This window comes from Ruditapes philippinarum, unplaced genomic scaffold, assembly GCF_026571515.1.
Source record: "Ruditapes philippinarum isolate M1 unplaced genomic scaffold, ASM2657151v2 ctg4867_1_1_1_1, whole genome shotgun sequence".
NCBI lineage: Eukaryota > Metazoa > Mollusca > Bivalvia > Venerida > Veneridae > Ruditapes > Ruditapes philippinarum.
Window position 1 is genome coordinate 18,168 of NW_026860739.1, and position 13,599 is coordinate 31,766.

At 29.2% G+C, this 13,599-nt stretch overlaps 1 protein-coding gene across 1 annotated transcript in view; it reads right to left on the reverse strand.

Annotated features, from left to right (window-relative positions):
- Positions 1 to 556: 556 nt before the first annotated feature.
- Positions 557 to 13,599, reverse strand: part of LOC132713214 (secretin receptor-like) — a 35,836-nt gene continuing 22,793 nt past the window's right edge. The window contains exons 6-13 of the mRNA XM_060695703.1: positions 13,054 to 13,219; positions 10,626 to 10,782; positions 5,029 to 5,089; positions 4,308 to 4,380; positions 3,432 to 3,517; positions 2,847 to 2,985; positions 2,402 to 2,443; positions 557 to 2,090 (exon numbers count right to left, since the gene is read on the reverse strand). Coding sequence (XP_060551686.1) covers positions 1,563 to 2,090; positions 2,402 to 2,443; positions 2,847 to 2,985; positions 3,432 to 3,517; positions 4,308 to 4,380; positions 5,029 to 5,089; positions 10,626 to 10,782; positions 13,054 to 13,219 — 1,252 coding nt within the window. The 3' untranslated portion in view covers positions 557 to 1,562. The remainder of the gene's footprint in view (positions 2,091 to 2,401; positions 2,444 to 2,846; positions 2,986 to 3,431; positions 3,518 to 4,307; positions 4,381 to 5,028; positions 5,090 to 10,625; positions 10,783 to 13,053; positions 13,220 to 13,599) is intronic.

Here is a 13,599-nt window from a genome sequence, read left to right on the forward strand (position 1 = left end):
ACTCATAGATAAATATTTTTGGAAAATCCCAAATAAACCAAAATTTATTGAATTGTTAACATCTCAAAATGAAAATATTTTAAGAAAATTATCAATGTTTATCATTAAAATGTTTGAATTAAGAACAAATGTTTAATATTCGTAAATTTTAGTAGAATGTTAATGTAATGTTACTTAATTGATATCATTATGCAAAATTTGTTTATTCTGTTCATATTAAACCAAACCTATGTCTCAAATATACAGTAAACGTTAAATATATGTTATATATGTTTAATGACCTTGATATTATGTTTCTGTATGTATGTATGTTTGTATTGTATGCTGTGTACTCATGAGTATAATACCCACATGTATTTGGAAATAAAATCTATAAATCTATATGATTTAAGTGCCTTTAAATTATAAAGTGCCTCTTTTTAATTTTATAGTATATATGCCACTTTAAGTTTCAGACCTATTAAACAGTTTAACCAAGTTAAGAATGAAGCATTATTAAAACAAAAATTCAATGTAATAGTAAAAATATTTATTATCATTTTTTTGTCTGTATCTACCGATCTACAAACAACTAATGATTTTCTGGGTTTTTTTTTGAAAATTAAGAATACATATGAAACAACATTGTAGGGGGAGGGTCGACGCTTGTACAATCAAAATACTATACAATTATATTAAATTACTGTTGACATATTACATTCATCAAATCTATGTAATACCTAGTTCAAAAACATTTTGTCAAGATAATCGGCAGGCACAATATCGTAACAATGACAATTTAAGGTTAAACACACATAGACATACAATTATAAGTATACCAAATTCCGAAAGCGAATGGAAAATATATCAATTGTATGACATATATTATTGTAACTAAAGAGTACTTATGTAACCTTTGGAAACCCCAGTAGGTCCCGTCTCACAAGTTCCAGACCATTTTAACCTCTTCTGATTAAATTGATATCAAAAAGATAGTCGTTTCAGTTTCAGTTTCAGCATATTATTCTCCAATAATGACTCTATCACTCCTTGTGTAATTGGTATTCCGTTTTATATTTGACACTGACCTTCAATATTTCAGAATATGTAAAATGTCATGTTACAAAAAAGACAGACACAAAATGATTGTTTGATGGTCACATTACGGACAATATATGTCCAAACAACAGTAAGAAATTGCTTGTAATCTATATATATATATATATTGGTAGTTACAGACAAGTCATCTCCGTAATACCTTATCTCTATGTTCATCGGAACATTCTTGTTTCCCTATATTTCTGTTGCATAGATACAATTTTATATTTCTATACTCTAACCATTCTCATTCAAATACATGTAACATACCCGTAAAATTATTTTTGGTTTCTCGTTTCTTTCTCAATAATACACACTATTCAGTGTTCCAAATAAGCAATCATTAAATAGAGTATATCACAAGAAGTAGCACTTTATGGATGTTGTATTATCTTGACTGTCGAATTCGATTTGGTAAATCAAGAGCAACACCAATTTTATATTATTCTTATTAACAGACAAAGTAAACCAAGAATCATTACAAATTAGTCCTTTTCATCCATATAGAGCATCCCGTCATCATTTGGGACAGTGTATGTTGTTTCTGCAATATTATTGTTTAAAATGTTTTCAGCGCTTACTGTGCGTCCATTTTTTAATGCTTCGATGTCCAGGGAAGTTGTGTATGTGCTGATACCATCACGCGACTTGCACTCAATATTAACAACATTTATTTTCAGTTTAAGTTTATCAGGATTGAACTGCGCTGATCCATTTTCAGCTGGTGCTTTTGTAGCATTACATATTTCTATATTTTCTATTTTCGTTTTATCATGTTCATTCTCGTCGTCGTTTATTGTGATGAGAGTGTTAGTAAATGGAACCGTCTGCTCATTTTCAGCGTCTGAGCTTTGTCGGCGTCTGAACGCTGAATTCACTCTGCTGACGTCAGATAACCTAGTTGTACTCATTGACCTTGACGTATTTGTCGGATACATTTGACTCGCTCTTGAAACAGTACTCATTCGACGTAAAGAGAATCGGTGCCAGGACTTTCTTATTTCTGTTCTCACCTGAATTTGAAAATGTACAATTCTTTGTACTGGGTTAAATCCATGTCAAAAATAGATATGAAACTGTTTTGTCATAGTAATGCTAGTTGAATAACTTACAATAATTGTAAAATAAAAGTATTGTTGTAACTGATTGTTATTGAATAATGAACGGAATAAAAAAGTGATATGTTTTATTATTATAATATTATTTATTTATTATTATTATTATTATTATTACATTTTTTGCTTTAACATACATGTTATCGCTGAAACTACAAAGTATCACAAATAGTTGTTTTATAACGACAACACAAACATGTATACTATACCTCGGCGTTGGTAAAACATAATAATATAGCGATGAACAGTCCCTGGAACAAAAATATAAAGATTTTTTTATATCAAATATAATATTCTAAAACAAGCGCTTGAAAAAAACTTTCTTAAACTGCTTTATATCCAGAAATTCTTCCCATAAAGTAGCTTTTTTAACGAATTTGTTTTAAAACTTTTTCTTATTAATTTTATTTAGAAAAGCCAATGAGGCGGTATACATGTACAGCCGATAAAATTAAGCTATTTTCAACATAATGAAATTGTATGATTGTAAACCTTAATAAATGTCTCGCATTGATAAACAAATATTTACAAGAGAGAAAATAAACATATTTACAAGAGAGAAAATTTCCTTCCTCTACTGTGTTTAAATAAAATAATATTCAATTTAATATACACATTAAATCATTTTAACATCAGAAAGGAATGTATAATCACCTGGTATGAATTGAAGAACATCTCAATTATAAGCATTATAAATGATGTAGTTGTGTCAACTTGTTTTGTAGGTATAACCACCAAGATATAATAAACACCAAATAACGGTATTAGAACAACAATGCTTTTGGCTAAAGTCCTGAAATTTGAAAAAACTAAAAATGTTAACATAACTTTTTTTTTATTGTATCGTAGAAATATTATCACAGTATGATTATATACGTGGCAAGACAAAAGTTGTTACTACCCGTTTTAAAATAATTATTTACTATAAAGTTATTATAAGATAATTTTAATAAGCACAATTTTAATGCTTCTTAAAATAATGGATCACAATTGTCGTGACGCGATAATAAATTGTGTAGCATTTTCGATTTCGTCCAATATGATCAGGATCCATGCTGTTCGCTATCAATTTCTCTATTTGTTATACGGTTTGTAAGCGAACGGCATGGAATCTGATCAGGTTGCGCAGATGCGCAGGCTGGTCTGGATCCATGATGGTCGCAAACCCATTATGTTGGTTATACGCGGCTTATATGTTACACAAATATGAATCAAATTTGTGACTTGCGGAATATTTACCTGTATCTGTTTGTATCTGAATTTGGAAAAGTATTTAGTTTTGTTAGAAGAACTCGCACGATGTTTATGAAGAAAACAAAGTTAAGCTGAAAAGAGAAAAAGAGGACGCTGTACAGGTGGGTATTTTACAAACATTTTAAGTCCAGTTATGTACAGAAAGGAACCGTTTGTGTACGATCAAAACTTTTCAAACCTCTTTTTAACTAATTAAGATTTTTTCAAAATAAAAATAAATTCATGATTTAACAGCGACTGCGTATAGAAGTTATTAACATGAAACCTGTATATATTCATTTTTGCTTCCTAATTTTACCCAAACTATTGTGGTCTGTCATGAAAGTATCCTTAATTGTATTGTATGTATGATATAAGTTTTTTCCAGTGACAAGAATCAGTGAAAAAAAATCAAAGAAATGATTTATTGATAAGAGTAAGATAATGATGTTGCATTAAAAGTGTTGACAATGGTATTACATAATTAAATGTGTAAATACAAATACATGAACATATTAATAAAAAGTACACTAGTCATTTTTAAACGTTCATAATGATGTTTGACATCTGGCATTAAAAGACATAAAGCTGATCACCCAATAAACAAACATACGTTTACATACATTACTTCTTATTCAACGTTCCAGCTTTAAGAAATACTGTTTGAAACGAGTTCTTTCCCTCGTTAAAAGTTTTGTTTTGTACACTGATCAAAAGTTAAAAAAAACTTTGTTAAAATGATTATAATGTTACCCCGTGAATAAACATTTATCAAATATAATGTTTAAAACAATTTTTTATAAGAATCACATAAAGAACATCTTACCCACAGCTGCTAGTTTGTTATATTTTTTTTACAACATAAATAATTGATATACTTACAATAACAGTAATCATGACAGGTGCCTGTATCAACCAGATTATACCAGTGTAACTTTCCGACAAATGCCAGCAACTAAAATATAGTCACGTGATACAAACTATTGCATACCATTTGGATAATAGTGAAATTATATTACTGCATCAAAGACATGTTATAGAATAAGTTCTAATTCTAACAGTACCTAAAATTGTTTATATCTGAAATGCATGTATAATATGTAATGCTAAGGTATTGTTGAGCTTACTTTACAAACGATAATTGAACGTGAAGTAATGCATACTGAATCATCATTGTAAAGTTCTTTCAAAATACAGCATAGTTACACGCTGTTAGGTTGATAAATCTCAATCTCGATTAGTGAGTTCTAACCTACGTGTATTTACATGAGTATCACAACGAAACCTTACGTAAAAAAAGAAATTTATATAAAAAAGTTGAATTTGTCTATTTCATTATAAAATATTAATCCTTTTTGAAAAAGCATATAAAATAATTCAGATAATAAAAACTGCCTAACATATATTATTAAACGTACAAATACAATTACACACTGAATGTGTTATATTATCAATACATTATCTAATAAGATTTAAAGCTGCAAAATGTTTAACTTCGATCAAAACTTTATACAACATGTTACTTTTAATCTTGAAACAAAATCTCTGATTGTAGTATGTCGTGTGAAAGATATAAGAATAAAAATATAAAAATTAATCTTACTATGTATTGTCCAGTACTGCTCGGGAAATGGCCCATGATATCACAAATGGTAAAGGTAAGGCTGAAAACATTGACAAATATAAATATTTCATATATTGGACAATTCTGAATATATTTGTTCTACATAAAAGTAATGTATTAAAGTGTAATATGACCTAATCATATGGAATAGTTGATTAAAAGATGACTGAAGTATTTACTGCAATAGAATAATAACTTAGATATTTAAAGCATAGATGAAAAAACAGCTAATACTTAAACAATGTCATTATAAAATTCATATGGTGCTGAAAGTAAACTGTTTGTTCATCATTTATTGACTTTGGTTTAAACAAAGGACAATGGAGAACGCTACAAAGTATTTTCTTCCTTTATCACCAATTTGACTGATTGGACGTAAAATTTATATCATGGGTCAAGAGTTCATTTTCATGCAAACAGAATGCTAATTACATTGTGAGTGATATATGTAGTTTTTATAGTTTTGCATGAACAGGAATTACTTCTTTAAATATTTTAAGATAAATTTAATAATGCCATACATAATACAAGTATATTGTTTTTTAACGATGAACTTTGAAACCACTCTTGGATATTTTCCATCGACTTGACTCCATTAAGTTCGTTTTAAAACACTAAAATCTTTCTAACCGTGGTTGATAACAGTATGAAATATCGTGTTCAATATTGAAATCAGAGAATCAGACAATGAAAGCAAACTGTACTTTATAAAACCTAAAGATTTATGAGCCGCATCACGACAAAACCAACATAGTGGGTTTGCGACCAGCGTGGATCCAGACCAGCCTGCGCATCCGTGCAGTCTGATCAGCATCCATGATGTTCGCTATTAGTTTCTCTTCTTGTAACAGTGTTTGCAACCGAACAGTACGGTTTTGTCGTGACGCGGCCTAAATTAGTATGTTTAAATTTGATATTTGAAAATCATGATCTGTACAAACATCGTTGGATTAAACACATGATTTAAAGGGACTCCATTTGACATGTACCATTTGATGAAAGTTTAGACCTTTTATCTTTGTGCAAAATTTCAGATCATTCGCACATTTCGTTTTTCCAAAACAATTATTCAAATTGTAAAAAATGACCCAAAATGAAAAGCGTTTAAACGCTTTTCACTCAACTTGGGTTAAGAACAGCATAAAATACAATTTACTATTTACCGTATTTCAAAAAATATTCCTTAACTACATTTGCATATATTTCTGTTTAAAGTGCAGCTGCTCATTTATGTATGTACACATGCGCAATAGTAATGGACGTTCAAAATTTTGTAACAAAGAAAAATTGGAAAAATTGGGGATATATAAGTGATAAATTAACATAAACTGAGTGAAAATATGCGGATTAAGAGGTTTTATATATGCTTAAAGTATATGAGTGATATGAGGTTTGACTTTTAGAGCTAAATGGGAAGAAAGGGAAAGAAAAGTAAAAGTTCACCTCAGAACAATAACAGAGACAAAAGGTTGGCTATGGCGCATAATGTTCCCCCAATCGCACAAAGCCAACAGATACTTCAACAAAACGGACAATATCAGTTAAATATATATGGATATAATAGGTATAGTGGATTACAACAGTTAAGTCAAAACTTTGGTAATCAAAACCAACAAACAGGGCACCTATCTTTCAGTATTCACCTGTTAATTTGGGGTCACAAACTAGGACACAGTACATTCCACAGCCATAAACACCGACCGCCTCGGAAACAAGTGTGAGCAGTGATCAATTTTCTTTGCTTATCCAACGTCTTGACCGTATTGAATTAAAACTTGCACAATTAGACTCTATACAACCCCACTCGATCATAAAAGGTGTTAAACTAGTCAGAAGTGACATTGATTGTATTATGTGGTTGAAACTGGATAAATATTTTTTCCAGGTACCAGAAGATAACTATCTATGTTCCATACTATATTGCCCCAGAAAGTTCACCTGTTCATAATCTATATGATACTGATTTATTTAGAACTTACAGAATGATATAAATTGTTACGAAAATAAAGGAATGGTATATGTTTGCGGAGATTCAAACTCGAGTATTGGTTCAAAATCTGACAGTATAAATTATGATATATTGTTATATGATCATGATTATTTAGCTATGGATTCATTTATTCTGCGGACGACGACTGTTATGGTACAAATCGGTTTGGGGAACAATTACTTGATCTTTGTAAATCTACCGATATACGCATTGTAAACGGACGGTTGGATAGCGACGTGAAATAACCAGGATCCAGATGAAATGGTTTATATTTTTACAACATATTTATCTGAAAGAGATAATGCGTATTTTGAAATTTGTTGTAAGGCAACTGTTAACGCATGGTTCAGCGATAATAAAACGAATAAATGGTTCAATGAAAGCTGTAAATAAAAGTATACTATATAGAGAAATGCTGTATTAGAATTTAATGCTAACAAATCTGTAGAAAAAAGAAAATGATTCTATTTGAAAAAGAAGGATTATAAATATCATTGTAGAAAAGTAAAACGGAACTTTGACAGAAAACAAGCTGCAAAAATGAATGAATTGAGAAACAAAAAGCCAAAAGAATTTTAGAGGATGTTTGGTCAAAGTAAATCAACTGTGTCTGAAACATAGATTTGGATGACATTTATATTCATTTTAAGAATTTAGCATCTGAATTTTCTGTTTCGGAAGATGCCGAAATTGAAGATCTTTTTTAAATATTTTTGATGAAAATGCAAATTTTAACTCTACTTTTGAGGAGCTTGATGTACCTTTTACAACTGATGAAATAAGAAAAGCTATCAAAAAAACTAGGAACAAATAAAGCTAGCTCTTTTGACCACATTATGTACGAGTACTTTAAAGAAGGTATAGATATTTTAGACAAACCTTTAGAAATATTGAAATATTTTAGATACGGCTTGTTTTCCCAAATCATAGTCACAGGGAGTTGTTATATCTGTTTTTAAAGAAGGCGATTCTAGTGAACCTTCTAATTATAGAGGTATAACACTAATCAGCTTTTTTGCAAAATTATTTACTGTTGTTATTAATGAGCGTTTTAAAAAGTGGGCTGATACTAATGATATACTCACTGATGCACAATTTGGTTTTAAATGTAATTATAGCACAGTAGACGCTTCATTTCTCCTTTATGCTTTTATAGAACGACAATTAAAACAAAAATAAAAATTATATTGCTGTTTTGTTGATCTTATGAAATGCTTTGATTCTATTTACAGACATGCCTTATGGGTAAAATTGATAAAACATGGTGTAAATGGACGCTTATTTTGTGTAATAATGTCTCTGTATGAAGATGTTAAATTATGTGTAGTCATATGGATTTATTGTCTGATTTTTTCAAATGTGATGTTGAATTATTGTAAGGGGAGATAATTTCTCCGAAACTTTTCTCATTATTCTTAAATGATATTGAGTTGTTTTTACAAAAAGATGATAGTTCTTGTTTGACATTAAATCAACTTTCTATATACCTACTACTTTTTGCCGACGATGCAGTCATTTTCTCAGAGACGGCGCATGGGCTTCAAACTTCATTACATAATTAAAAAGACTAATGTAATAAATGGCAATTGAAAGTAAATGTTAATAAAACGAAGGTTCTTGTATCTAAAAAGATAGAATGGCCAATGTACGAAATGTATATGAACATATTTATTTCGACGGAGAAGAATTGATATTTGTTTTAAGTTTTAATTACTTAGGTATTGTGTTATCTAGTGGTGGATCTTTTAAGACAGCAACAAAAATATTTGCTGATAAAGGTCTTAAAGCTATGGGCTCATTATCTAGTATTACAAAAAGCATTGAAGTTCCTGTAAACATTACGTTAAATTTATTTGATTCATATGTTGCATCTATATTAAATTATTCTTGTGAAGTATGGGGGTTTGAAAAAGCGGAAAATATTGAACGAATACATAGACAATTCATGAAATGGATACTCAATGTTAAAATGTCTACTGCTAATTCTGCATTATATGGTGAATTGGGAAGATATCCATTATATGTAGTTAGACAAGTTAGAATTGTTAAATATTTCCTGAAGTTGTATTTTGAAAAGTGTTATAACTGTATTTTATCAAGCACAATGAACGCTTTAAGATATGAAGCTGAACATTGTAACTTTGTGAACTGGGCGTCTAAAGTCCGAGATTTACTACAAAACACTGGTTTTCATGAAGTATGGATGTATCCTTCTTCGGTAAATATTAATATGATTGTTCCTATGTTTTGTACTAGAATTATTGACATGTATATAAATAATTGGAGACAAGATATTAGTACAAAGTCATCTTTATTTTTATTTAAAGAATTAAAGCCAGATTTTGAAATGTCCGAATATATAAATAGAATGAAATGTCGTAGTTTAAGAAATGTTTTAGCTAAAATACGTTTATCTTCACATGACCTACATATTGAAAATGGTAGACATAGAAATATAGATAGAAACGATAGAAAATGTACACTGTGCCATTGTAATGATATTGAAGACGAATACCATTTTATTTTAATATCTCCAATGTATGCTTTAATTAGAAATCAGTATATTCCTAGAGGTATTATCATAGACACACGAGTATGCTCAAACTCACACAATTGTTGAATTATACAAATGTAGAGGTCTTAAACAAATTCGCTCTGTTTTGCAGAAATGCTTTTAAATTAAGAACAAATAAATTAAATTCTTTGTAATGATCTGATGAAATATGTAAAGTTGTTTGCATGAATATAATATGATATTTACATTATTACTACAAACTGTATGTGCTGGTAAAAATTTGTTGTATGTAACGATGAACTGTAAATGTTCAAGTTAGATTCAAATAAAAGTTTTGTTCTGTTATGTAAGAAATTTAAATGTTATGTTTTAGGCTTTTAAACCTCAGTGGAGTCCCTTTTAACTCTACACACTATATTTGATGAAAGTATAAATACATCGTGTGATTAAATTAACAAGTGTCAGTATTTTTAAGAAAGAACCAAAATAACATTAAAAGAGATGCATCTTTCAAAACAAGTTTTAACTAATGGTAGAATTTCCAACATTTTAAGTAAATTTCTGGAATATTATAATTGTATTTTACCAAAACATTTATTTAGCTAAGACCAACAATGATGAAGTCTAAAGATGAACAAAATCCTAGATGAACATAATATATCTTTAATAAAGTCAATACCTTTTAATGACGAGATATAAGTCACGTTTTAATACTAAGACATAGGCATTGTTATGTTTAAATTTATCTTTTATTGGAAGAGAAAACTGTAAAAACAATTTTAATTAAAAACAAGTTATCAGATAACACAAGTGTTTAGAATAAGGAAAACAATCTAAATAGTGTTTCATATATCTAACAACAATGGCCATTATCATATAACATTTAATATTTCTAAGAAATGTCGAGTTGACATTAGCAGAAGTTATTACGAAGCGTTTGACTTATTAATGAAGTGTTCAATCGAGTCTATCATATAAATAAAATGTGTTGCAATCAACAAAATTAATTGTAAAATGTAACTGAAATTAAAAGATATATTAACATCAAGTAGACGGAAACATCATACTCACCCCAGCCTATAATGATGTACCAAATCACCCGTGTTTTCTCTGTGAATACGGAAACAAAAATGACCATATGAATGTATACTGCTTCCATAAAAATCCACATGTAGCTTGCCACCAGAACATATTTATACAGTGTGAAAAATAACCGACATTCCCAGTGCTGAAAAATAGAAAAATACCATCTATCTAAATTGTTTTGAGTACAATAAGTAAAAATACAATACGTTAAATTACAATTAGTTTACGATGTTCGTATTGATGAAACCATTAGTGTACAAGGTCCATTACAATAAGGTGATATTTTCGTACAGTTAATTTATACGTAAGATAAAGTGTCGTACAAGTTTTTTCTCTTGGAATAAAGAAAATCTATAATAAATTAATTGATTAATTAGTTAGTTAGTTAATTAATTAAAACATATAACTAAGCCATTGGTGTTGTTTTTGATGCTGTTTTTTTCTGTTCTGAATTAATAAATCATCACCTTTTGTTCTGAATTTATAAAACCAATTACCTTAAACATTAATTGAAATTAACTGAAACCAGAATTAAATGTAATAACATATTTATGCCAGTCGATATAGCACTTAGACAAAACAAAAGCAAGGTTAGTTTAAGTCTTTTTGTAAGACATATCATGCAATTTATAACTTATGCAAGTTGTGTTTTATAATAAACAAAGTTATGAAAGTATTACATCTTTTTAGATAATATTACATATGTATGTGCCGTATAATATCTGATATTATTTACCAAAGGTATCAATATAGTTATTGTAATGATTCCCAGGACATTCTGGTATTATATCCGGCTTTACCTTTTAAACTTTCTTATCTCAAGAACAAATGTTGGAACTAAAGTAAACTTACCAACACATTATACTATAAATACTTTTTCCATACTTTATATTTGCTAGCTGTGCATTTTCGATAGACATATCTAAAACCATTACTTTATCTGTTTAACACAACGAATTATGACATATTGAGAAAGAAAACATTTGCCAAAATAGACTGAACAAATGTGCAATATCAGAAGATATCAGCTATGTAATTGATTATTACAACAATCTGGAAAATGTTACAGTTTTTCTGTATAATAGCAGATGATGCTGCTTTATATTTATGGAGCACGACTCTATTGTTTTATGTTCTACTTTCACCCATTGATAAATATAATATACATTTAAGAAATAAATCTCTAATATGAAAGGTACATTTTGTGATTCGTATAAATCTATATGCATTAAATTTGGTAATATATTTCTTAAACATGCCCAAAACGTGATATATGTAGATTATTATTGCATATTTATTTTCAAATCATAATTGTACAAAAATAGTTGATGTCCTCTCTGTTAAATTGATTCTCATCTTGTTTAGAAATTGATTAATGACCAACAATAATTTCAAATATCGATCTGCAAACTGAGAGTTAAAACTGTGTGATACAAAAACATGTTTCTTGTCTTGTTTTCTCTTTGTTGAAGATTGACCAACATATTTCATTGGTATTGAAATATTTCTGTTCATGAAACTTTCAAAACAATGTATGCATAAAAAACAACAATAAAAAGACGTGTCTGTTACAACTTAATTATTGTGATAATTAAGTTTAACTATCTGACCCTAAAAGAAAGTTGCAAATGTCCTCGTATCTATATAATTCAAAATAATAAAAAAATGCAAAAAAACATTAATCGCTACAAAAAAGTTTATTCAAAGCATCGGTTCAACAAGTCATTCAAAATGCTTCCTTTTTATGTTTCATAATTAGATACTCGAGCGACTGATTGTTGTGTATGCTTATTGTTTATTCTTCTGTATTATCAGAGAAACGTTGACCTGGAAAGTACAACACATTAGCGACATAATTATGGTTTTCAGTGGGTTTTCTTTCCTGTTTGTCACCGAAATAACGAATAACTAGTTTTTGTCATTTTTTTACGATGTGTTTTTTGATAAGGCATACCTTCAAATGGTGTTTATTATCTCGTACTTTTAAAGGCATTTCCTATAGTGTCTTAATTGTTGCTACGTAATAAAAAAGAAAATGGCATAAGAAAGCAAAGCAAACTCAACTTAAATAATTCACAAAATGGGATTAGCAACCTTGATTGCTTTCATAAGCTTATTCCAATCATGTTTTCCGTAGGCATGAAAAGTAAAAGAACATCATGTTATTCTTTTTCTGCCTATGAAACTGTAGCAGATGTGGTTTCAAAATATTGAGTTGGAACGAATTTTGTTTACTTGGGATAATAAAAAAGACATGATTCTCCATTGTACTCAGAGAAAGACAAATCTTAATTATACGTAAATTCTGTTTTAAAATTTATCCTATCACCAGCCATTTGAAATTAACGTTACATGTCTTTTTGCATAAATCCATCACAAACAATATGGCAGGCATTTTTCAGAAACAACTTACTGGACCATCTGTGTAAACAACAGTTCCGTTCGGCAATGTCTCGACATCTGATGGAAAACCAAGATGATGTTCCCATGCGTTCTCTTTAATAACGCTCACTGCTGCTCGAAGTATAAACGACAGAAACAGGTTCATATGTATGTAATTTCTTGCACAGTGTAACTTCCTACAATACAAAACCGTCTTAGTAAATATACATGAATGCACGACCGTATCAAACTAGCATGCAAAACATTAAAGTATGGATTTTTGATAGCTAAAAGTGATAATTCGTCTTACTACAACTATTTAATGGATGTTATGATATCCGAAATACAATAAATCGCTGTGAGACAAAAAAAAGCCGGAGGGCGACTTATCATAATCATGGCCATGATAAAAATATATGTTCAACATGTTCGATTTGAAACTTTGTACTCATATGTACTAAATGTAGCATTCGGATATATTTTGGTGACGAGTTATTCAAAATACAGAACAGTATGATTGGATTTTAGAAGCAAACAACTATTTTAAATAGATTACACTATTAAAATGTTAAATGCT